This window comes from Taeniopygia guttata, chromosome 1, assembly GCF_048771995.1.
Source record: "Taeniopygia guttata chromosome 1, bTaeGut7.mat, whole genome shotgun sequence".
Lineage (NCBI taxonomy): Eukaryota > Metazoa > Chordata > Aves > Passeriformes > Estrildidae > Taeniopygia > Taeniopygia guttata.
The window spans coordinates 88,871,602-88,898,200 of NC_133024.1; the positions used below are offsets into that span (position 1 = coordinate 88,871,602).

The 26,599-nt window shown below is 40.2% G+C and overlaps 1 protein-coding gene and 1 long non-coding RNA gene across 12 annotated transcripts in view; one reads left to right on the plus strand and one right to left on the minus strand.

Moving 5' to 3' along the window:
- Positions 1–26,599, plus strand: part of LIMS1 (LIM zinc finger domain containing 1) — a 68,016-nt gene that overhangs the window by 35,833 nt on the left and 5,584 nt on the right. For 8 of the 10 annotated variants that reach the window (XM_072933136.1, XM_072933143.1, XM_030279304.4 and 5 more), the window contains 6 exons: positions 15,447–15,606; positions 20,865–20,931; positions 22,969–23,089; positions 23,926–24,075; positions 25,218–25,368; positions 26,149–26,241. In XM_072933136.1, coding sequence (XP_072789237.1) covers positions 15,447–15,606; positions 20,865–20,931; positions 22,969–23,089; positions 23,926–24,075; positions 25,218–25,368; positions 26,149–26,241 — 742 coding nt within the window. Of the gene's footprint in view, positions 1–13,058; positions 13,241–15,446; positions 15,607–20,864; positions 20,932–22,968; positions 23,090–23,925; positions 24,076–25,217; positions 25,369–26,148; positions 26,242–26,599 lie in introns of those variants that run through there. The other 2 variants (XM_012569573.5, XM_030279274.4) reach the window with 1 other exon arrangement.
- On the minus strand, positions 1,118–12,700 carry LOC140684678 (uncharacterized). Of its 2 annotated transcripts, XR_012057303.1 has the most exons (4): positions 12,579–12,667; positions 12,300–12,399; positions 11,041–11,187; positions 1,118–8,147 (listed from the first exon to the last, which is right to left on the minus strand). It is a non-coding gene; the product is annotated as an uncharacterized lncRNA (long non-coding RNA). The 2 variants fall into 2 exon arrangements; XR_012057304.1 differs by lacking the exon at positions 12,300–12,399 and having other exon boundaries at positions 12,579–12,700.

Consider the following 26,599-nt stretch of genomic DNA (forward strand, 5'->3'; position numbering starts at 1 on the left):
CAGCCCCGAGGCACGACAGAAAAACCCCTGAAGGAGGGATAGCAGGAGCCATACGATGACCTTGCGTGTTCTGGCAATGGTGTGACAGCCTTCCCTGACTCTGGGAAGGGCAAATGCTAGCCAGTGTTTACTTTGGGATCCCTTCTGACGGCCAGCACTCGCAAGTAAATAAACATTTTGGAGCCTGACAACTTTGGTCTGCTTTGAAGCTAGTTCTGGGTCACCCAGGTTCTGTGGCTTGTGCTGCCTCTTGGGTCGTGGCACAGTCCCTGTGCCAGGCTGGTGGTGTGGAGCTGGGTGGCTGCTGGGCTCTGGGTTTCTTCATGGGGAGTTCTTTGTTGTGGAATGGGCTTTAGACAAAAGAATGCAGCAGGGCCACTTAGCCTGACCTTACTCAGCATGGGTGACCAAAAATTAGAAAGCCATTTAATGTCTGGGGTTATCTTCCTGCTGCTATGATCCTTTTGAAAAAAATTAACAATTAATTTGCAAAAAGCCTCTGTTTGAAGCAGAAAGATTAAGGATCTGTTTGTAACTTGAGTAAGTGCAGACACTCACCCAAAAAAAAAGTAAAAATGCTAAGATGTTTTTCTAAGTGTGCTCAGCATGAAAGCAATCCATTCCCACTTCAAGCTCCTCAGCAAAGGAACCTTGTGTATCTGCTAACAAAAGCCTCAGTGGGGAGGAAGTACTTCCTATTTCCTAATGTCTGTCTCATTGTATTTTTAGATTATTTTTCCTTGGTAATGGTTGTGCATCAGGTTGGAGTGCTGTGTAATATGAAAGGTTACTGTGGTTTTTTTTTCAACTGCATTAGCAATTTCTGAGGAATGGTTATTCAGATCTCGGAGATTTACTCTTTTGTTGCAACCAAGGACCTTAACTGTGACAAAATGTATGATTGTACAGAGATTATTTATCATGAGATGTCAGAAATATCACTTCTAGGAATGTTCACTTGCAGGTCTGGTATGTGTGTTCAGTATCTCTCTGTAATATTAATTCTGAATTGATTTCAGAGATGGATTTCTAATAGCATTAGCAGTATTTATGTTATATTCATATGACTGCAGTTGGAAGAATAACCAGACTTAGTAGAGTAAAAGATGGGCAGAGATTCTTGACATTTTTACACTTAGTTTATTTTGTACAAAACTAGCAATGAGGAAAAAATAGACCTATTTGGGAGAGAGAAAGCCTCTTTTTAAAGCATATACATAAAAATGAGTACTAGCTCTGTATGGTTGTGTTGCTGTTATTACTATGCATATCCAAGATAGGAATGAGACCATTTTGGCTGGATAAGGGGAAGGGGTGTGTTTACTGCACCGGTAGAAGTCTGGGTGTTTTAATCTCCTGAGCCTCTTCTGGTTAGAGATGAGAAACACATGAAACAGGGATTGGTCTTGAGAAATAAAATCCAAATTGGAGGAAATTGCGAATCAGAGGCTTGTGAATCAGCAGAGGGCAGAGTGTTGGAGGTACAAGAAGATGAATAGAGCATGGTCAGATGATGCTTTTAGAGCAGGGGGACAACCCATACCTGCAACCAGAGCTTATCTTATGTTTGCTAATAGCTTAAGCTGGTTCTTATTCAAACTAAACCTTGCTCCTTCCTAACCTATATTGTGATATTGCAGTGTGCTGCAAGGCAGGCTTATTTGTCATTTTTACTGCATTCTCCATGACAAAAGGCTATGGCATTATAAATACAGAATTATGGCATATCAACAGAGCAAAGAGCAATTGGGAACAAAGAGGAAAAGCTCATTAGTTTTCTAAAAATGGAAAGCTCTAATTTTTTCCATATATTCTACCAGTGCCACTTAGATGCCTGTCCTTAGCAAATAGTTTCAGAGTATCTAAAGTCCATAAGAAAGACAAGAGGTTTCTTTTATGTCTGCTAAATATATCTTGCCATCCATGGGTTTTCAATGCCCTCCCATAGTATCTCTCTCCAGTTCTTTGTTCTAGTGCCTTTGTATTTTGTTTTACATACATATTAATGCAGATGTGTTAAATAATATCAGCCCTCAAGCAACAGTTCACTGAAACCTGCTTTCTCAGTTCAAGTAGTGCTCTTCTAATCCTGGGCCAAAAGGTACTCAAGATGCCAGTGTCCCCTGGTCACCCTTTGAGAACTTCTGTATTTAAGACCTTTAATTTCAGCTGCTGTATTCAGCCGTCACAGCAGGAGCCAAATGTGCTTGGTAGGACAGGGATCTGTGTACCTGCAAATTCAGCTGAGACATAGCCAAGTGTTGGCATTACAAAGCAGCTCAGCAGGGCTTTGTGCCAAAATTCTGCCTTTTTCTTTCCTGGGAATGTCAGTGTGATTTGTACTTAAAATGTGTGAGATTACTAATAATTAGGGAACTGTGAAACAATGTACTGAAACTCCTAAATGTGCACCAGAACATATGTTTGTCATATAATGTATGACATACATTTAATTTGTCCTGACAGCACAGCACATTGGTCGGGATGGGAAATTTGACTTCTCTTTCTGCCTCACCCATGTATCACTTAACAAACTCATAACCTCTCTGGCAGCCTTTTAATCTGCTGCTAGATATGCAACTTGTGCTTTACTGACTTCTTAGGGAGCTGCAGCCTATCTGTGCTATGTAAAAGGTCTGGATAGCTCATCCTTTTCTTGAACTTGGACAGTACAAAAAATGTGCTTGGTCCACTGAGGCCAGGGTGCTGAATGCAGACCTCTCTTTGTCTGTTTGAGCAGACTCACCAGCTCATTAACCTAAATTATACAGGATGCTCCCTGGGTGCAGAGTTCAAAATGCAGGAGGATGCCAGGCACCTTTATCTCTCTCCTGTGTGCAAAAGATGCAGCCATCCTTGAGCTAAATGCAACCTGAAAAATCAACTTTTCAGAAGAGACTGTTCTGTAGACTTGTTCTTTTCCAGCTATATTGATTTAGTGGGAAAACGATGTCTTCTGTAGGTCTTGTCTTGCTTTAGAAACAGCATGTAAAAAATTCTGACTGTATGCTGAGCTATTCTTTCTTGCTTTTCTCAGCAAACAGGATGGAAAGGAAATTGTACACATATATTTATGATTAATCATTAGGAGTCACTTAGCCATAGCAGTATGGTTGCTATTTTTGCTCTTTCCTCTTCTCATCCCATGGGTTTTTGTAAAAATAGAATGATTTGTCTAAAATAATTGATACTATTAGTCCTCAAGGCTCAGTACAAGGTAGTCGCAAAAGAAGAGGCAATTATCTTTGGGGCTTTTTTTTTGCAATTACACTTAAAAATTAATTTGATCACTGTTAGCTGCTATCTGTAGCTCTCTTTTCTAAGTACATATGCATTCAAATACCACTAAAAATATAAACAACTTTTAAAGAGATTGGTCTCAAGTTTTTACCAAGCAGTAAATTTCAGCATTTACAATAAATAAGTATTGATGAGCTTCCATCAGTAGTTGTCAGTCACTCATAGCTCACTGCTCTGTTCTATGTAGAAAGCACTGTAGGTGTTTTCCATATTAATAGTTTTAATTTATAGTTGCATTGTTTTTCCTCTTTGCTGCTGAAGCTGATGGGTACATGCATATGAGTAGGTGCAGACAATCTTTGCTGGATCTGTTCAGGCTCCTGCCTGCCTCTGCACATTGACTCCAGGCTGGAAGGCATGTGGATGTGCCCCAAAATTTCAAGCACAAAGACTTTCCTTGCAGATGAAACAGGAGGCATAAGCACATTGTTACATCCTACTGAGCCTTTGGGGGATAGGCTCTGCACAGCAAAGCTTTTAGGTGAGTGTAAAAAGAAACACATGAATAAAATTCCCCCCACTGGCAACACGGTAGGGCTGTCTCCCTTTCTGTATGAGATGCAGCATTCAGGAGTTTTGCAAGGTCACAAATCTCCTTAACCTGCCATCAAAAGCACATGTGGAGCAGCCAGACAAGGTATACAGCTGTTTCCAGCCATACATCAGCTCTGAAGACCTGCTCTTCCTAGGAAGAAGGAATGAAAATGATGGTCAGGAACTGTCTGGGAAAGCAGGGACCTGTTGAGCCTTCAAATGCTCTAGGGTACTGAGAGCCAGTTAAGATGAAAATAAAAACCTGTCTGCACCTGGAAGCTTACTTAAATTCGATTTCTCCTGGTAATGTTTTTCTATAGCATCACCAATGTCAACATTTATATGTCTGCTTTCTGTGAGATTTATTTAACTTGCTCACCCTGCTGGTGTCAACAGGTGAAGCAGTAATTATTCCATACCTTGGTAAAAAAAAGTGATTGATTTATTAAAGCAGGAAAAACTTTAAAAGAAGTGCTAAGACAAAAAAAAAAAAATTGTGTTTCTCCCTACTAACTAAATACACCGTAATAGTTAGAATAGTGGAGAGCTGAGTGCTACAAATACTCATTTTAATCAGGTGCTTGGAAGCTCTGGACTAAGAAACACTTCAGCTTGTCTGCTAGCTGCTCTAATTGAAGAAGGGAGTTGTCCATGTAAATGTAACACTGAATTTGTACTGTTAATTAGAGTAACTTACAGCCAGCAAAAGTATGCTTCATGGTTAGATTTAAATATTAGGATACCTAGAATTTGCATTACACCTTTGTTTGAGGTATCCACATGACTAGAGGCTTTACTGTTGATTTGTGCTGTACTTTTCATTGCTCTAGGGGTTAAAATAACTCCTGAGAAGCACACCCTTTTTTGCTTGCCTTCTTGCTCACCCCATCTTCTACATTGCATAACAACTAAGTGATTTTGTTTGACTTGTTCACCCGGACTATCACCTTTCATGACTCCAAAGACCAGAGATTGCTGCTTGTGTAATATCAACCTAAGCAGTAACTGCTTTTCCTCTTAAATCTATGATTTTAGTAAACATGTAAGCTTCAATTAGGATTTTAATTATAGCAATTAGGATTTTCACTGCTCTTATTTACAGGATTAGCTGACTAGAGGTAAATTGCACCTTTCTATTGCTGTTGCTTTCGTGTGTCCTGATGATACCTAACCAGAGGTGTTCTCTAAAGAAAATGTACTGTGATTGCTTATTATTCTTCATTATAATTAAGCTGTCCTTTGAATGCCGTCTGTCATACTGAAGTGAGTTTACACACAGAAGAGAAAAACTAAATTATGCCAATGTTACTACTTAATAAAAATTACTAACTTGCAGGTATTTGGGAGAAAAGTTTAAAAGGTTGTAAGTTTGGATTCCCTTTCTGTATATTTTTAATTTTGTTTTCCTGAGGTCTCTGAGCTGTTCTGGGACACCTGAAGGTGGCTGATACAGTGTCCTCGAGAGGACCATGAGCCTTTTACATGATGCTCTCCAGGCATGGGAACAGCTTGCCAAGTATGCTGCTTCTGAGGATGGCCAAAGGCTGATGCCTGTGGAGGGAGGTAGAAGGAAAGAGTGAGCCTTTTTTGGGATTGCCCTTGGTAGTAACCCTGTCTTGCCACCAGCTGTGGCTCAGGGACTTCTACGGAGCTTGTGGCATTCAGTGTTTTTTCTTTCAATTAACTCCTCTGGTCTTGCTTTGCACCCAGCAATCTCAGGGCATTTATTAAGTCACTCAATGCTCTGAGTTTTCATGTGTATTATCTCATGGTGTAGTACATATAGTTATGTGTTGTTTTTTTCCTTGCTTGATTTGTCATAGCAGCTTTAGGCTGCCATTGTTCAGTTTTCATCTTTGTATCTTCCAGCTTTGTAGAAATTTTCATTTTAGGTAGTTGCTGGTAGAATTCTGAAATGATGGCTTCATATATAATACTCTGTGAGCAGTGTTTTTTGATGATTCTGCTCAATTTTGCCAGCACATTCTAAGTCATCCTGTGATATGTCTTTATAGATGAACCTTTCTGATAATTTGGAGCCTTTTGTCCAGGAAGAGAAATTTGGGTTCTGATTTTTGGGACATATTTCCTTGTAGCTCTTCTACTGTTTCTGGTTGCCCTAATGGGCATAATAGAACTAGAAAAAAAATGAATTAACAAACTTTTTACTATTAGACTCAAAGAAAATAATATACTGACAGACAAAGATAGAAATACCTGGCAGCATTTCTCAGCTTGTGCCTTTTTAAATTAAGGATTCAAAATATTTGAGCTGTTCCAGCAAGGAATGAGTGGACAAAGGTAGAGCAAATGTGAAATGTTTGTCTTCTCCAGCATATGAAATCCATGCATGCCACACTCTTCATAGATCATAAAGTTCTTGATCCCAAGGTGAGTCTACCTTTTGAACTCTGTTTCTTTGCAACTATTGGATTCCTGCTCAGAGTCATGCCTCAAAACTGCTTTGGCTGGTCCCCTTGTTACAGTGTGGGAAGTTTGTATTGAAAGCTATTTGTCCTGCACAATATTTGGCTTTTTAGTGTTTGTTTTTTACATTTCTTCTTCACTGACTTCAGAAACCGAAGTGAAGCATACCCTATATTTCTGATACATAAAGTTGGTCCTAATATATGTACTTTTTTAAAGGACATTGTAGAAGTGCAGCTTCAGAATAGGATAACTCCATGGGCTGCCAAGTTGCAGGTTATGAATTTTGCCTGAAATATACAAGTAATTGCATAATTTTAAACTCAAGTTCTTTCTAAAATGCTTCCTAGAGCTACTCCTCAGATTACTCCAGGGCATGTAGCAAAGCAAAAGGAAGCTTGTCAGGGCTCAAACCCTTCTGATTGAAAGCTCAATCTTCTCTTATCTTCCCTCTTTTCATTGCTTCTCTTCTGTCAAGCAAAAAATCTGCTGTTCTTTTGGATGATCCCAGCAGTATATTCTTGTGAGGGGTAACTTCAATACCTTCTTCCCTCATAGGTGATATAATAGATACTGTAAGTGCCCACTGCTGATTTACTCGTTGAGGATTGGTCAGGTGTTGGGACAAAAATCATTACTTTAAAAAACCTGGCAAAAAGGTTTAAAAAACCTTACCAAACCTTCTGCTAGAAAAATGCATGGAACTTTGCACAAACTGCTATTGAAATTCATTCATGTTTACTTGGCAAGTGTGCTACTAGCATTGAATAGCTGATAAATGTAAAGTACAAGATTAAGACCTTTAGTTTGCATTATCTAAATGTTAAGACTGTCATAATGAACTCAAAATGCTATTTTGTGTTAGTGTTATTTGTTGACTCATTACTCATTCTTGAGTCTTAGGAACATAAACTGCTTCTGGTTGTTCTCTTGGCAGTTGAATATTAGGGCTATTATTACTTCATGCTGCTGTATTAGCTGCAGATGGCTTAGCATGTCTGCCATCCTCTGCAGGTTTTAAAGCCTGGTGATGCTGTAGTGAATGTAGGAAGAGAAAAATGTGAAACTGAAACCCGGAGTGACTAATAATTACAATTTGGTATGTGTGTGAGAGAAGAACAGCTGAGGAGATGTTTTCTATAACACATTGTACTTCTGCTAAAAATTAATTCAGGCAATGAAAAACCTTGCACATCATCATATAGAAGCTCAAACTAATGAAGGTGAGAAGAGATTATGTTGCTGAAAGTGTAGATTAATAGTTATAAAGTAATAAAAGATGTGTGTGACATGCAGGTTACTGAAGCTGTAGGTCAGTCCTCAGCATGGTGTCTCCAGTGGAGATGTGACTATAATAAGGATGTTGCTGTGGGCTGGGAAGCCTGGTTTTGCAGTACTCTCTGCCCTACAAGGAGCTGTATGGATGTACTGGAAGTCTCTCCTGATTGCTGGGGTGTTATGTTGAGTCATAGTATTAATTATAGCTCCTGGATGAGCTGTTCAGATCATGGTGTTCAGCTTGTCAAAACATTGGTTCCACATAGTGCAGGCAGATGACTCAGGCAGAATCAAAGGCTGGCATTTGCCTGTAGGCTGAGGATTCAGTGGAGGATTTTTGATGGATGTCAGTGACAGATGACATGAACTGAATATTTGTGCTAGGAAGCCATTACCCTAAAGAGAAATATATTACTGCATTTTAGAATCGTAGAATCATTTAGGCTGTAACAACCTCTTAATATCAAGTCTAACTAATAACCCATCACTGCCAGGTCTACCTCTAAACTATGTCCGCAAGTGCCACATCTACATGTCTTTTAAATAGTTTCAGGGATGTTGGCTCTGTTCCACTTCTCTGGGCAGTCTGTTCCAAGTGCTTGACACCCCTTTGCATGAAAAAAAAAAAAAATTAAAAAAAAATTAATGTCCAATCTGAACTTCCCTTGAAGCAACTTGAGGTTGTTTCTTCTTGTCCTGTCACTTTTTCAGAGCTTGGCAGACTTGATTTTCTCTTTTCAGGCTTGAAAAGATGGTTCTTTTCACAGCAACTGTCTCAGGGACATTTGATGTGCAGCCCCTAGTATTGAGTGGCTGACCTTTTTTATTATTCTTAAATTGGAAATGAGGATGTAAGTGTTCTATGAAATGCATCAGTGCAAATGTATCCTTAAAATTTATAGAGTTGGAGGAATTTGGATGCCATAGTGAAATAGACATGCAGTTGACTACTTAGGTGCAGATTTCAAGAATAACCAATAATGTGCTGTGTCACATGCAACACAAAATTATTGGAGTTCGTGAGCTTCTCATATATGATACTGTTTGTTTTATTTTTCCTGTCTGCACAGGATTGAAAGAAATGGTAGTGTGGGAGGAAGAGATGAATGTTTTAAAGAGTATCAAATATCTGTACACAGGGAAGTCATTACTTGGTTTATGCTTCATTTGGTAATAAATGTAACCATCAGGAAGAAAACACAATACTTTGCTGAAATATTACTTATAACAGGCAAATGCTGTAGTTGCATATTGCTCTCCCTTTCTACAAATTCCATCAGAGGCTGGTATTTCACTGTGCCTGAATGACTGATAAACATTGTGTGGGAAGATGCTGCTTACCTGTCTATTCCAGTTATATTTACTTCCTTATGGAGAGATGGAATGTGAACCTTCTCTGTTTATGGAGACCAAAGCATTTTTTGGACATGTTTATACTAGAATAAATTTATACTGGAGGATATGAAACAACTAGAATTGCCTTTTTGTTTGCCCTGTTTAAACTCCCACCACATAAGCTTAATTACACATTTTGAGGTGAAGACTAAAGAATGAAACTTTCAGGAACACTCAGAATTCACCTGATTTTTACTGCAGTGTTTTCAATATGGTTTTCCATAATTTTTAATAGAAAAAGTAGTTGGAGCAGTGCTGAGCACATGTGAAAATCCAACCTGTAAAAATGTGCATTTGAATAACATAAAATATTCATTACTTTTATCAAACTGCCTTAGGAGACCAGAAAGTATTTTATTGCTTAAGAGATAAACAATTGCAGCAACCAGAACCCAAGAGTGTTTTTAATTTCAATAAAAAACCCCACAAAAGGTCAACTAGTGCTTTGAAATGTTGGTGCAGAAATCAGAGCAGGGCACTGCAAGCCCACGCGTCTTTTGCAGCCGAACTTCTTTTCTAGGTTGTTCTGTATTTTGTGTGTGAGAGTCACTGCGCAGCATCTGTTACTGCATCATTGAAATGAACCCACTCGTGCCTGCGGGGGAGGAGGTGGGATGCACTGTGCTTGTTCATCCCCCGCCTGTCCCCGCGGGTCTTTGGGCCTCCCGGCAAGCGGTATGTCCCGGTGGCACAAACAGGTTGCCAGGCAGCAGCTACCTTTGCCAAGCACCTTGTTTGGAGCCGTGGCTGCTCCGCACACGGCTATTTGTGGCACAGAGTGAAATGCTCAGCGGGCTTGGCTGGCCACCGAGCCGTCACTGTAAGAGTCCCTGTCTGTCCCTGGCAGCCGCCGGCATGGGCAGCCAGGTTGGAAAGTTGTGCAGAGAAAACGTGGAGTGAGGCGGCAGTCATCCTTCAGCAGGGATTAGGCAGTGCGCCTATTTTTGCTATTGTTTACCAAAGCCCTTCTGGTAACCGCAGTGGAACACTTCTCCCTCCCTCTTCTACCATTTCCTTCAGCACCTTCCCTACCATCAGTTTTGGCTTCTGATAAGATCCTCAGTGTGCCAAGAGGAGACTGTCTTTTTCTTTCATACCTACCTTTTCTAGTTAAACACTCAACTTCTTTAACAATAGGCTGCTTGCTATGTTTTGTCCCATATCCCAGGGAATGCCCTTGGGAAGCTGTTACTGCAAAACAACCCCTTACATACTTCTCACTCCCCACGGACAGCTTCACCTCAGAGTAACCTAGAATTCCCTAATGAAAATGCAGTGTATTTTTAACAATGTGTTTCAGATCTGGGCAGCATGCCTCCTATAAAATGTCAGAAAAGAGAAGGATGGCCAGCTGCTCTGGATTTGTGGATTATCAGATCTTCACAGTAGAAGCTGTGTTTTGCTTCAGTAGCATAAAGGCCCTTTTTAAACTCCCGTTAAGCTCCTTCTTGTTTATTGGAAAAAACTGGGAGTCATTCCTCCAGCAGCAATGGTAATATGACTGGAGAACCAGGCAACTTCTACTTACTGCACATATGGAGTCCTGTTACTTTGAAGGACTTGCTCCTGATAAAAACTAGGAAGATAAAACCAGGCTTTTTGGATGGACATCTTACTGCACTAACTTGCTGTACTACTTGCTTTGCTACAGCCATGCAGAAGACTGCACAGTAGCAAGCTGAAGTAGTAATCAAATGTTTTCTTGTTGACCAAAGAGAATATGAGGCAGCAGAAGTGGTTTCCAACCACATTGGTCACCTGTGAATTTAAGATTACTGCAAAACTGTAGTAGTCCACCAGGTGAAACTCTCTATGGGGCACTTTTGATTTACAGCAACATCTTCCCAGGAGGATTGTCTGTGATCTGGGACAAAATACAGGAAAAGAGTTGGGAAATTGTTGAGAAGATAGTGATAAGAGGAAGAGATAGGCTCACTTGCTGTTTATTATCTTAGCGGCTTCGTGCATCTTTACTAATTTTAAATAAATCAGTATTTTTAGTCCACTGCAGTCAGTCTCACTGAAGTTTTTTATACCCACAGAAGCTCAGCACTGACCTGTGCAAAAAGTGTTGGGAAGCAAGATGAAGAATTGGTATCACTATACCTGCATGTCTGTTGGCAGACTGCACATTTTCATCACTCATGCTTCAGAGAACGCAGAAACCTTTTCTTCCAGGACTGCAGTGGTGCTCTGGCAAGATCTTTGTGGCCTCGGGCTAGAACCTGAGCATTGCTTCATCTGCAGCATGCCCTATGACAGATAAAAATAGGGCTTGAGCTGCAGCCAGGCTGTGTCAGTGGTGAGGGTGCAGCTTCCTTAGCCTGTTAGAGCTTGACTCCTGGTAGCTCTGGCATAGGGTGAATAATCACACCTACAGACAGGCAAATAAACAGGGTCATGCTGCCTGGGTCCCACCTACGCAAGGAAATAGCTTGCCTAGGGGGTTGCTCCTTGTTGAGGGGAAGTGAAGGAAAGACACTGACCAAACCCATTTTACAAATTTGTCAGCAGAAGCAGCAGCGTGGGACTGTGTTGGCTGAGCTGCAGGAAGGTGGCTGCATGCAAGCTCAGGCCTGCATGGAGAGTGGCGTGTGGGCTGCTGTACGCTTGCTGAGCAAGCTGTCCTAGGTGGTGGTGAGAAATATGGCCAAAAAACATCACCCACCAGACCCTCTGTGGTAGGTCCTAGGGAAGGTGCAGGTATATTAAGAAATTGTAGCCTTGACTGGACATTCTGTCATATCCTGTGACAGTATAAGAGGAAATGGCCTCAGGTTGTACCAGGGGAGGTTTAGATTGGAGATCAGGACAGATTTCTTCATGGAAATGTTGTCAAACACTGGAACAGACTGCCCAGGGAAGTGTTAGCATCACCATCGCTGGAAGTATTTAAAAGATGCGTAGATGTGGCACTTGGGGACATGATTTAGTGGTGAATGTAGCAATATTAGTTTAATGGTTATACTCAGTGATCTTGAGGTCTTTTCCAATCTAAATGATTCTACTACTCTCTGATCTTAGTTCTAGTTTCTCTATTTGTTCCTGGTACTCATCTCCTTCTTATCGTCCTCTGCTTCCTCATGCCCCCTCACAGACGAGCAGATTCTTCAGCTGCCAGTGTGCTGTGTGTCATGAGCACAAAGTGCATGCAGTTCTGCAGTCCAACTGATTGCTAACAAGGCTGAGACAGTTCAACACAAAAGTTAGTTACTCAGGAGGGCTTCCCAAAAGCCTTCCTTTTCTGCAGTTAGAAAGTGCTGGAAGCCCACAGGCACTGTGCCACAAACACTGCGCTTCAAAGAGGGAGAGCTTGTAAGAGTCTAATTATTAGCTGCAAATCTTACTTTAGTTAGTGTTCTTACATTGGATGGTTGTTCTAAATGCAGCACATCACTGGAAATAAATGGTTTTCCTCCTTCATGTATTGTCCATTATGGCATGCCTGTCAGTTTTATTAATGGCCTGAGAAACAGAACAGAAATCAAACCATCTGCCTGTACCTACCCCTTGTCTGAAGTACTGACAAGAGGAAAGACATATATAGATAAATTCAATGCATATGACTTAGAAGACACAAGTGGAGCATTAAATGCCATTTTTACAATGTAATTAACACACTATAGCATTAAAGCAACATTTACCTGGAGACAGGAGTCTTCTGGTCCTGCTTTCAACTGTTGGTTTGCTCATGATAAAATATTGTTGGACTCTGCCTCCACGCTCCCTCAGCATAAAGAAGCTGCAGCCAAGTTTGGTGATAAACTTATTTGCACATAGGTTACTCACACCACAGCTCTCCTGGGCAGCTTCTGTCAGCAGCCAGCAGCGAAGACCCTTTCCAGCATCCGAGTTTACATGAGGGCTTGTCAGGGGAGTGTTCTCTGTGCACAGCCAGCCTTCCTAAATCTCAGCGTGACAGGCTCACAGCCCTGCCGCTGAACTTTTAACTTGAAGCTCTAGCAGGGTGCTGAGTAGCTCCAGCTACATGACACGAGCTGTGAAAGTAAATCACTTCGCTGGGAACAAGGGGAAGTCCAGCATATTGTTTTGCGGACTTTGCCTACAGTTTGTTTGCAGTCTAAGCATAGAATATATACATCTGGGAAAGCAATCGGAGCGAGATGGACTTCCAGCGCAGAGCTCAGCCCTTCCCCATCCCAGAGGATGAAGAGGTTGCCTACAAGGTCACTCCTGATGCTCACAACTCCACAGGAAATGAAGGCGAGAAACCGGTGTCAAAATTGCAACGTAGGCACAGTGAAATAAAACTCTACAAAGAGTTTTGTGACTTTTATGCAAGATTGTAAGTTTGTTCTGTTCAGCTTTGGGGTGTTAACTGCAGTGACATTACTAGTGTATTGTACATAATGCATTTTATTATCTGGGGCTCTGGCTGTGCAAGCTGTTCTCTCATCCAACCTTTGCCACGATTCTGCTTGAAACATTGCCAGTTGTAACAACTAAAATTTGAATTGTTACTTTAAATTTCGTCATGAATTGCATCAGGAATTTTTATCAGCAGTAAAAATGGTGTTGGAATTTTTAAAGTAGTCTCTCTGCCTTCAGGTTGTTTGCCAGTTATTCTGGGCAAATGGATAAACCGCTTCATTAATGCAGAAGTATTACATACTTCACTAGTTTTACATATGTGATGTGTTTCAAAGTGAAGCACTTTTTCCTGGAGAGGGAAACTGTTTTTATTTGGTTTTGAACTTTGTTTCATGTTTTTGCTTGGATTATACTTTATGTACAGCAGTGCTTGGCATCCTTAGTGCTCAAGCACTGTTGAAGTGATGATGAAAGATCCCAGTTACTCTTGTGATTATTCTTCATTTAGATTGATAAGGAAGATAGGAAAATTGACTGAGGTTTTGCCCCACAGAAAGCATACACAGTCGATGAAGACCATTGATGAGCTTTATAGTTGATCACAGTTTATGTGTATAGTCACTGCAGTTTGTCCATAGGTCTGTCTGTTATGTAGGGGTTACACCATCCTGTGTCTGATCTTCGTGTGAAATTTGCCCACTCATTTCACTGTGAGGACAGTGGATATTTGGATTGCAGTTACCATTTTCCTCATCTGCAAAGATCAAATGAGAGAGAAAAAAAAGTGCCAGCTAATAATAACATGTCAGATGTGACCTTGTGCAGGGCTCTTCTGTGAGACAGTGTAAGAAATAGATAAAACACATTCCATTTTGAACCACGTGCTAGGTGTTTGCTTGCTCCCTTGGATAGTGTGCAAGGAATGAATTAAATTCCTACTGAACATGGTGGGAGCTCAGAGGTCTTATCCCCTTGAAGAGATAAGAAGGAAGGCTTGGCATCTTACAGAGGACTGTGGGCTCTGCACTTACAGGCACAGCATGATAACTTATCAAAATGCATGCCTGCATGCACATGTGTTTCAAATAATGTCACTTGTCTAATAATCTTCCAGATAAATTTTGAGTCATTAGTTTTGTCAGCTGACATCCCATTTTAATGAAACTAGACTATTGCTCTATATTTACTGTCTGCTACCACATGGTATTAAGGCAGTGGGATGATCCTGAAAGGCAGAGCTTTGAGAGTCTGGATATGAGTGACGGAATGTTTGCAAAGGGGAAACCAAAAGAGCCTTTTGCTGGCTTTAATTAACTGAAAATCAACTGTACTGTCTTCTGCAGATGTGGACAGCTACCACACTGCCATTTTTTTGGTCCTGTGCCTTTGAGAAGCAATCAAGGTTGCTGTTTCAATATTTCTTTGCATCCCTGGCAGGGGTTGCAATGGGGCAGCCAGAGCATTCCCACCCTCCCCTCCCCCTTAGCCTTGGAGTGGGCTATGAGCTGGCACATAATCAGCTGAGCTCCCTGAGATAAACCCTAACAAACCAATCAAAAATCCCATGACTTCAAACTAAATTTGTAAAATGACTTCAAGCTATGCAGAGCTCATATAAAGGATAATTATTTAACTACTCTGTTTTTCATTAATATCTGCCAGACTAGATCCTGCACACTCTTTCACATTGCTTATTTAGAGATCTGAAGCAATGTCATTATATATGTATAGTTCAGAATATATATATGTATATATTAGAATTGGTTTACAATAAATAATTTATGTTTTCCTGTGTGATGCCAGTCCTTAATCATTAATATTTGCCCTTGTTTTCAGTCATTTTAATGTATATCAGAATTTTTATAATAATTTGAATTGCCTTTTTTCATAATAGAAAGCCTGTAAATGTGTCTGAAGATACAAGGTTTCTGTTCGGGGTTTTCACTTAATTAGAGCATATCACAGGGATTTTTTTTCTATCTAAAGAGTTAGGGAGCAGGGAGTGGTAGCTTTATTTCTGAGGAGATGCCACAAGCCATGAAGTTCATGAAAAAATTTGTGTTGAGCAGCTTAACATTAGGTTGATGCAGTTTGGCCTGGTAGAGCTGGGGAAAGACTGACGACCAGTGTTATTGTCTATTTAGGCTAATTTTCTATTTTTTTTTTTTTTTGAATGACAGCAACATGGCGAACGCACTTGCAAATGCCATCTGTGAGCGCTGCAGGGGGGGCTTTGCCCCTGCCGAGAAAATTGTCAACAGCAATGGTGAGCTGTACCACGAGCAGTGCTTCGTCTGCGCCCAGTGCTTTCAGCAGTTCCCTGAAGGGCTCTTCTATGAGGTAAGCAGGGCAGAGACCCCACACCCCCCAACATCCTGTCCCCATACCCCCTCTTGAGCCTTCATTCCCATAGCAGAAGTAGCTACAGGCAGGTGGATAGCCTTAGTAAGTCCCATGGGAGGATCTGGGCTCTAACAGAGTATGCCCAGTAAAGGGAGAAAAAAACCAGAAGCATTTCTGTGCTAATTTGGAGGACATCCATGTATATAACATTCTTTAGGTGTGGACCTTAATGTTATTAGCACTGAGAGAAAAAATCCTGGAGATTCTTTTCTCAGTGCAAATTTTCTCCCTGAAACTTGTGAATCTGATGTATCATACCAGAAATACATAAGAAACATACTTCTTAGAGGAGAAAGTCATATAGAGGGAAATCTCAGCATCCTGTGGTCCATAGGAGGTTTATCACTGAGTTGAGTGAGTTGAGTTGAGTTTGGCGTTGGAAAAGAGATGATCTGTATGTGAGCATGCTGTGATCCAAACCAGACAGGGCCAGTATAAGATCAACTCTTAAGTGTAACAGTCTAGAGCATTCAAAATTATCAGTTCTTAACACACTTTCAGGGGTTAAGACCTGATCACATTCATATTTCTCAGCTCCAGGTTGATTTGCCTCAGATTAGGAGAGTATTTTGTAATAGGTTTCATTTTCTTTTACATTTCCCTATCATGGGAATTCAGAATGTGGCTCAGCACAAAGTGGTAGTGAAAGCTCTAGACTGGTTCATAAAATACACCGTGATTAGTATAGGGAACAATAGATGGTATGAGTCAGGGAATTACTGTGAGAGAGATAAAGCCCTGCTTGAGAGGCTTTCAGTCCATCTTAGGGTAGCAGTTACAGGATTTGTGTCATATGATGATCTGAAAAGGAAAATGAGCAGAGTGTAAAAGGAACAATTCTGTGCCCTCACATACAGGTGTCATCCTTTGGAAGAGCGCAATAGTTTATCTTCCATTGAAGCATTTCTAATTTTACAGAGCCATGTTATGTGGTAATGAGGAGAGGCTGAGGGAGGAGTGTGGATTGCAAAAGAGACTGGCTAAGGGGATTCCTGGGGATTTGCATCTTCTCACCTTGTTTGAGGATCAAAAGGCTCTAGGGATAGTGTTACACAAATTGTAGTAAATTAGCCTCTAGTGTTCCGTAAGACATCAAAAGGTGAGCTGCAAGGCAGAATTATTTAAATAGAAACAAAAAAACACCCCCTGGATACTTAGCAAGTTGCATTACAATTGTTAATATATACTGAGCTGGCTCAGGAAAGAGTCCATCCTGACATGTTAAGATCTGAGGCAAATGTAAAGTGATATGAACATTTCAAAATTAAAATATTTGTAATTATGTTCATAAAATTGTATTAAACCAATAAAATGTGTTTTCTCTAAATAACGAATACTTTATTCATTCTTTTTCTGACTCAAAAAAGAATGAGACATTCCAGGGACCTCTTTCAGACAGTTGAATGGTCCTTAAAGATAAAAGTTTGGGAAATCATGCTCTAGGCAGCCTGTATCTTCTAGAGGAGACTACTGCAGAAAGAAAGTTCTACTTTTGGACTGAGTTCAGGAATGTTACAGTCTCTCTGTGTTGCTCATGGGTGGCCATACCTGAATCCGTGAATCTCAATGGCAGAGGCAAATGTCCTAGTGGTGCTTGGATATACTGGATGTAGGCATTTTGCTTCCTACTGCTACCTTGTTAACATTCATATCCATGATGATTGGTCTTTGAGCACTCTCTTACTGAAAAGTGCTGCTCTCAAATACAATAAGTCAGAAGTGAATGCCAGTAGATTGTCCCAGGAATTAAAATAACACTGTATGCTAAAAATGTTTTGGCTAATGTTGCGAGGATTTTTTTTTTTTTTTTCAGTCTGGGTAACCTGAGAAATGTTCCATAGAAAGTGGAAAGTTTCAGTTAAGGATAGACACTTCTTGCCACAATTATTACAGAGGTAAAATAACACTGGATAGGCTGAGGATGCTGGGCCTGTTCAGACTCAAGAAGAGACGACTGAGAGGGGACTTCATCAATGTATATAATTGTTTGAAGAGAGGGTGTCAGAGGAGGAAGCCAGGCTCTGCTTGGTGGTGCCAAACAATAGAACAAGAGGTAATGGGCAGAAACTGATTCACAGGAAGTTTCACCCGATCATGAGGAAGAACCTCTTTACTGTGCACTGGTACTGGTTGCCCAGAGAGGTTGTGAACTCTCCCTCACTCGAGATACTTAAGAATCATCTGGATTCTGTGCAGTGTGTTCTAGGATGACCTTGCTTGAAGAGGGAGGTTGGACCAGATGACCCCACCTCTAACCTGACCCATTCTGTGATTCTGTGAGAGGAAGGAAAGCCCCGAGCAGGTAGAAGGTGGGCTTAGGTTGGTGAGTGCTCAGGAGTGGCTGACAGTACTCAGAGGACTTGAGATAATCGGTATCACTGTCAAGAAAACCTGACTGGAGAAGAGGGGCAGAAAGGACATCTTCCTCAGACTGGCTTAATGCAGTCCTTGAGAAGATGGATGTTTTGGAGGTGTGGCCAGGTAATGTGTTTTTCTGAGCAGGTTCCCGTGGGTATACGCAAGCATTGTTGGTTGTCCAGCATGAGCTTGTGTTTATTCTGTGCCTGGTTTAGCTAAGCTAGTATTTCTTGGAAATGATTTACAGCTCTTAGCAATTAAGAAGACAAATATTGTTCCCCTGCCTATTGCAAGCCTTGCAGGGTTCCCCCAGTTAGTCATTAAGCTGCTTATCACACTTTCTGTCAAACACTGCCATGATAAGACTTCATGCTGTGTTCCATGGGTGGAACTGGTCAGTTCTCCTGTGCTGCAGAACTTATCTCTGGGCTGCCTTGCAAGCACCTCCATCAGCACAGCTCACTGTGCTGTGGCACTGGAGCCAAGTCACTCACAGGCACAAGTGGTGCCCATCCACTGCTTAGAGCCTGCACAGCATAGCAGGGGTTTTGTGGATGTCCTCTTGAGCCTGTGTTAGAAATGATATATTGGATTCCTGAGATCTGCATGCCTAGTGTTGCACAGAAACTGGGGACGGTGATATATTTGATTTGTGTTCCAGTTTGCTCAGTAACATCATTTTAGCAAGTTTTTTTATACTTTAAATCTAAACAAAAGTTAGCACAAGCACATTCCAGTAGAGTTCTCCATTCTTTGCTGTTAAGTGTGAAGTGGTAGCAATTCTGGTCTGCTTTTACTCCACCACCTGGAAGGTGTGTGTTCCCTAGAGCTGCTATTGTTGAGTTTCTCTACAGGTAGCAGTACACAGTCCTATACTAATGGCAGAACAGATGGTCATGTTAGTTTCTATTCCAGTTGTACCTCGAGTGTTTTCTTAAAATGGTTTTTACCAAAAGCTGCCTTAGAGAAACAGTCTCTAAAGTTTCAGGTTTTGTGCGTAACTTTCCACTTAAGTTAGCTAAAAACATGCAGGTAAGCTGGGGGTTATTTCAAAGTGAGATTTTTTTATGCAGAGCCATTTACCTCATGGACCTTCAGCATACAACAGTGAAATGACCTTACTTTTGAACTATGTACTGTAAGATTTGTTACAGAAGCTTAAGGCTTTCTGTGATAATAACTGCTGGGTCATCCACAAAGGGCAGCTCAAAGGAGCAGAGGTTGAAAATAGAAACAAGACTAAATGGAGACCAACCTGCCTGACACAAACAAAGAGGGGAAGAAAACCTGTTTGGTCTGTTCAGATCAACATGTGGTGGCTTTGAAATCCAAGCAAACCTAAGCATCCCCCATTGGACCACCTGTTTAAACAGAACAGGAAGCTTTCAATTTTTTTCAGTTTGGAAAGGATTTTATCATGCAGGAAGCAAGTACAATTCACAATGAATGAGTTATTTCGATTACTCCTTGAGAAAGTAATAGCCCTGTACCTCTCAATTTTATCATTTTTTTAAAAGCCCAAATTAAAAAGTAATCTGTTTTAGAGTATTACACTGGAATAGCACTTGATAAATTTCTGACAGAGATTTCTGAAAAGGTCTGTACTGAGTTAATGTCTTTATGTTCCTAATAGGTGCAATTCAGATTGGGCATAGATTTCTAACCATAAACATCTGGTGAAATGTTTTATTAGATCCCCATCCTGCCAGTTGCATTTATTATATTTATATTGTATTTGATCCTTGTCATTTCATATTATACAACAGATAATCTTGGAACACATTTCTGTATTCTCTGTCCATGCACAAATCCTTACTTTGTGGGTAGTAGATTATGCTACTCACTTGGTTTTGTCTTAGGGCCATTGAAAAAAAAGAAGCGGGGTTTCCTGCTGTCCTCCTTGTTTCACTGTTTAAACTGAGACATTGAAATCCAAACATTGTATAGCATACCTGATATTGTCTACCTGGTTTTGACATGCTTATTGGCATTTGTGTCTAATAATAATGGTGCCTGAAGGTATCTAAATTTTTCACGTTTGCCTACATGTTTTTACGTATTCTTTGGCTAAGCTACTAATGCAGTACCGTTGAATCTTTTTATTCCATATGGGTTTTTTTTTTTTCAGTGAAAGCTTGAACTGTAGCTGAACTTATGTAAGCTGTGATAAAATTCAAATACCTTAAAATCAATTTAATTTGATCAATGTAGTGAACTTTGCTCTTTAATATTTGGACTTGATTATCTTAAGGGGCTTTCCCAGCGTAAATGATTTTATGATTCTATGAAATACACATCATGAAGGAAAAGGCTTATGTTTTTGTTCAAAAACCTCATGTTTTTGTTGAACTTCTTTATAAATTGCAAAGACTTCTGCCCCTGGGTGTTCTTCGTATACCAATCTCCACCCTTTGCTATGCTGGGTCGTTCTGACAGGAAATGTAGGGTGAGGAAGACATCAAATAGGTTTGGGAAAAATCCTTCTCCCCTCCTGCTGGCCAAAGCTGTTTGTTAGCTAATTTCCTGCTCAGAATGTGTTTGGTTGCCTCAGTTTCAGTAGTTTGTCAAAATTCAGACATCTCTTGTGATGTAAATGGGTGACAGAAAATGCCTTACACTCTCAGCAGTACTGGAGAAATGGTCTGCTATTAACACTCCATGCTAACTAGTAGGTGAATTAAGGTGGGTGGATGTAATGCCTAGCACATGTAGCTCATGGTCTGGTTTTTTTTTGCTCAGCCCAGTATGTTTTCCTACCTAATTTTATCTGGAAACACACCAGGCTGTTGCAGCATTTATGTTAAGTGCAAGTTCCTCATCCCTCTTTCTATTTGCAGTTTGAAGGGAGGAAGTACTGTGAACATGATTTTCAAATGCTTTTTGCCCCTTGCTGCCATCAATGTGGTAAGTTTTAAGGTGAAATACTTCACACTGATCACAAATGGGAGTGTCACTGGGGGAAGATGTGCTGCCAGATCTGTTTTCTGGGAGGTGATTATGTTCAGCTGAGTATCTGAACTTCAGGAATGAGCTAGACTTCAGAGAAATTGGGGAGTTGCTTTTTCTAAAGGTCATAAACCAGTAGGATTTAAAAATAAAATTTGCATTCTTTTAGTAAATAATTTAGCTGTTGAGCCAATGATCCAATTAACAGACTATTAATAAACTCCTGATTATATACACCATTATGTATAATACTCCTGATTATTTATATCTGTACGTCTCTGTGTGCTGACATTTGTCCCTTCTCATGTAGCTAAAACCATGCAACAAGACTTTGTCATCTGCTTTGACTCTTTTAACCCACCTGTGGTGTCCTACTTCACAGAAATTGAGACAATATTCATCATCTAGTGTTATAATCAAGTGACGGTCAGCTGGGCCCCGGCTGATTTTTTGGAAACCAGTGTCTAATGTCCATCCTACATGATACTGAGGGCTGCTTTTTATTTGCCACTGTTGATGCTTGTGCATCGGCTGTGCTGTAATCACTTGCATGTTTTCTTTTTCCTCTGTGTGTTACACATTTTGCTGGGCCAGAGCTGGGACGTTACTATTTGACTATTCCCTAAACTGCTCTGGAAGCCCTTGTGTTTCTTTGGCACCTTTGGCAAGGTGCTGAAGCTTAAATTTATCTCAGTAAGGCCTTTCCTTTTGTGGAGGGAGGTATTGAACACCAAGGGAGAGGGAAGCAGATGCTACGGAACTATGAATTTAAGGCTGCAGATGTGAACAAGCAGAGGAAGAGGAAGAGGAAGAAATGAGTTGGTGGCAATTTGTGAGGAGCTATGCTGCCTATCTCCAGGATTTCTCCTGCACAGTTGCCACAGTTCCAGCTTCTCCTGTCCTCTTTCCTGGTATTGCCAGCTCCCTTAAAACGTCATCAAAGTCCTCCTCAGAGCTGGGCTTTTCCACTGCTTGTACTTAATAAACACAGACAAAGTCAATGGGGCTGTTGTCAGTGATGAGGCCTTGAGCATTCCTGACATATCTGGACTCCATCAGATTTGTTCTTGAAAAGCCATGACTTTATGAGAATGCTAGTCGCATGCTGGATTTTACTGTCCACACCATTACCTGCCTGCTTGCTCCCCTTTGGCAGCTCTTGGAGTTGTTCTCCAAAGCCAGAACTCAGCCTCTGACTGACTGGGAAGCTGAGCTCCCAGCACATTTTGCACTGCTCAGAACCCCTGGCCACACTGTCCATCAGCATAGAAAACAATTAAGTCACATATGATGGACAATTAATGTGAGAACAATTAAGTCACATGTGCAGTACTGCATGCAAAACAATAGTTCTCACATTATTTTTTTAATGCCTTATGGGACAGGACTCCTTGTGGTAGGTCAGAAGTTGTCTGTGTTGGATTTACTGTTCTGCAGCTTCACTGCACCTTTGCATTTGGACTCCATGGGAGTTTTTTTGCAGGAAGTCCACAGCCACCCAAGCTCAGTTCTGTTGTACCTTGAGTATAGAATACCTTCAAGGCTTGGTCCTAGTGGAGTAGAAACCTCTGCTATGTACATGGCAAGTTTAAATTGTCATACTCTTAAAGAAAAGAAGGAGAAAAATTATTGGAACACAAGAAATCCCTTCTTATATTAAGTACTCCATACATTTCTTAACACCTTGAGGACCGTGAAGGGACCAAATGAGGATTATTGCAGAGAGAAGGTGGAGTGTGCATGTCGAAGGACTTGTATGTAAATAGCAGAAGGTCCTCTATCAGCAAAAAATGTTTTCTTTTAACCCATAACAAAAAACAACCCCAAATTTCCAGGGTTTGAAATCAGAACTGTGATATTGAAAGCAATGTGTCCTACCAGATTTTGGGGTAAGGAAAGGAATGATGATTGTAGTCATTGTAGGGATTCATTTGTGAGTTACTTTTAAGTTTGTCTAGTATGGTGTTTTACATCCTGGTGTTGTGTTTCTTACAGGTGAGTTCATTATTGGTCGTGTTATTAAAGCCATGAACAATAGCTGGCATCCAGACTGCTTCTGCTGTGATATCTGCCAAGCAGTATTGGCTGATATTGGATTTGTCAAGAATGCTGGCAGGTAAATCTCCACTCTTCCTTCTGTTAACTGACCATAAATTAAATGAACTAATAGTGGGACTGAGACGTTTTGGTTCCTGAGGCTTTCCAGCTCGAATGGAGCAACTGAAGCATTGTGACATGGTCTAATCATGCATCACAAAACCACAAGATCTTAAAATATTTACATTTTGCCTGCTTCAAAACCAAGTTTCATGGCAAACATTTTCTTTACCCAGTGACCTTTTGGGGTCATTGTTATATGTAATAATAGAGAAAACTTTCAGATACAGAAGCATTGTATTTTTTTTAATAAAAATATTTACTTTCTTTTTCCGACTTGGTTCTCCAATTTTAGTCTAGTTTGGAACCATATTTAATAATAATTGCTTAATGTTCAGTAGGACCCCTCAAAGATAGGATATTTTTGCCAGCTGTGATCAAAAGAATGTTTTACAAGTGGATTATATGGCCATTGGTTTCTTATGTATAATACAATATACAGAATTTCTACAGAAGTAGGATCTGTGTGCTCATAAAGCTTCTAAATGTTTAAGATTTTGAAAGTAAAACATTCATCAGTGAGACTCCCTAAGAAACCTTGTTTTCTGTGTTTCAATACAGCTTTAGCTCAGATGAAGAAATGATACTCCTGTGGTGACAGAAAATTAGAATGATCACCCTGAGCTTGGGCAATCATTTTGGTACTTTGAACTTCATTTGCCTCAGCAAGGAAGTTGTTTTAACAAGACTCAAAAAAGAGCTGATTGAAATGAGGTTCTGAGAGGTTTTTGGTTTGTATTTTGCACTGTAGTACCTGGTAGCAATACTTACCTCTCTTTTTTTATGCCATTTCAGACATCTCTGCCGTCCTTGCCATAACAAGGAAAAAGCCAGAGGCCTGGGAAAGTACATTTGCCAGAAGTGTCATGCTATTATTGATGAACAGCCTCTCATATTCAAAAACGATCCTTACCACCCTGATCATTTCAACTGTGCAAACTGCGGGTAACCTGAGTTCTGCAAAGGGAAACAGGAAAATGCTGGGCTTATTTGCTCCATCAATTTAAAGGGAAATCTTGTCCTGTACAACTGATAAGAGGGGGTGGGATTTGGATGTCTTGTGGCCAGGTGTGTGTTACTGCTTTTGGCTTGGTGGGGTTCAAACAACAGCTGACCTGCTGGGGACTAAAGAAAGATTGGACTCTACAGGACAAGGTGGTACCTTACAAAATACAAAGTATTGACACAGATACCATTTCTATAGTAGTGAAATGATAGCTCACCATTCTGCTAGAAGGGGAAGAGAAGTGGTTCTCTTCTGTTGCTTGAATAACTATCTTGCCTATGATTTTTTTTTTTTAGTTCAACAGCATCCAAACTTTGTTCTCTCTTCTGCAACACATGAAACTGCACATTTCTACATTCTGCACTGATGCAGAGATGTAGGATGAGCATTGGAGCATGGAGAATTGTAGGACATAGCATGGATTCTTAGTTTATTTCTGCTGCAAAGGAAGCTACTATTTCAGTGCCACAGCAAAGACTGATTTGAATAACAGTATGTTATATCAGTGGCAACCAGTTGAGAGTATTTGTGATTACAGTCACTTTTAAGATTTAGCTGTTCTCAGTATCTAACCATGCAAATTACTAAAAAGTAGAGTTTATAAGATTCTGCAATGGGAAATGAATAAACCTAGCTCATGTGTGTCTGTAATTCTCATTCTCTGATGTTTGGTACAAGGAAAATGTAACTAGATATAGAGGACTACATTTTACTTTCAGTTGAAGTTATGCAAATCTAAAATAAACTGGTGATAAGTGCCAGAATATAAACCAAACATGTGCAGCTTTCACACGCAGAATTGTGCTGCTTAAGCAGAATGACAATAGGTCAGTAGCTGTTTCCAGAGAGACTTGGTGCACCTCGCTTTGCAGCCTGGTCTCAGCTTACTGAGATCAGAGGTGAACTGTGTTGAACTGTGTTATATTTGATGCTGCTGCTTTACTGTAGTATAAATATAATTTCTAAAACAAATGCTAATTTTCTTTTTTCACTTCACTTATCACTTGAGAGTAGAAACTCTCAAAAATTGACATTTTTGAGTGTCTTTTTTCATACTCTCAATTCATTAACTTCTGAACAGGAAGGAACTTACTGCTGATGCTCGTGAGCTGAAAGGAGAACTCTACTGCTTACCCTGCCACGACAAAATGGGTGTCCCCATCTGTGGGGCATGCAGGAGACCAATTGAAGGCCGTGTGGTGAATGCTATGGGCAAACAATGGCATGTGGAGGTAAACATCAGATGCTATAGGATCTCTCTTACAAATGTAAACCTTAGCATATTTATCTGTGATTTTGCTGTTCAATTTCAATGAAAGGATTCTCAAAGTTTGCAGCAATGATTATAAATGCCTTCTCCAAATCCCTCTTCAAACTTATTGTGGCCGGTCTTCCACTGTGAAATAGGAGATTACTTGCCACCTTACAGAGGAGCTTTGACTGTGAAACTAAAATCAGTAATTCAAAGGAAGCCGAGCAAGATCCTTACAAAATAAAATTTCAAAGTTCAAAGCAGTACATGTGGAAAAGCAGTCAAATCTGTGGCAACCATGTTACTAGGCATCATAAAACCCCTAGGTACATATTTCTTGAATAGTTCATGTGAGACTTTATATTTCAAGGCCACATACAAGATTTAGTTCCACATCTTCCATTTTAATTAGATAAATTGTTTATTCCTTCTGTTGTTTTGAAAGTCTCCTCTAGGAAATGCTTTCTTCACAAGGGTGTAATGATAATGCAGATTATTTAATAACTCTTAATTCTGTTCATTGATAAAAATTGAGACTCCATTGCTTGATTTTGCTTTGTATCTTTAGGATTGAAATGTTGAAAACATGAAAATAAATATTATTTTAATGATCTAAATGTGGAAACAAAAGGTTTATCTCTGCTTTTCAAGATGGCTTAGTAGACATCAGCCATGTTCAAGTAGTGGACATAGTTTGCTTTCCAGAAGAAAATAACATTACTTTCAAAAGATAAAAAATGTATTGTAATTTTCTTTGTAGCATTTTGTTTGTGCAAAATGTGAAAAACCATTCCTGGGTCATCGTCATTATGAGAGAAAAGGTCTGGCATATTGTGAAACCCACTACAATCAGGTAAGGTTGCATATTTTTAAAATGGCATTAATTGGTAAACTCACAAATAGGTTTTATCAGATAGAGATGGAAAATCATGGACATTCTTCTGTTTTGTTAAAGGCACCTCTGGGTGTAATGGCAATTAGTATATGTTCTGTTGTGTTTAATTTATACAGGTTTCCCTATTCACCTGTGTGGCATTAAAAAAGAAAACTGCATGTATTTCACAAAGGCTGGCCAGGACAATCAGTATCAAGTTGTTCTTCAAGCTTAGTGGTACTTAAGTAGAGCTGTTACGGGGCTTTGACGTGTCTGTGGATCAGAGCAGCTAATGACAACTAATCTCTCCTAAGAATTAAAGAAGATTTGCCACTCA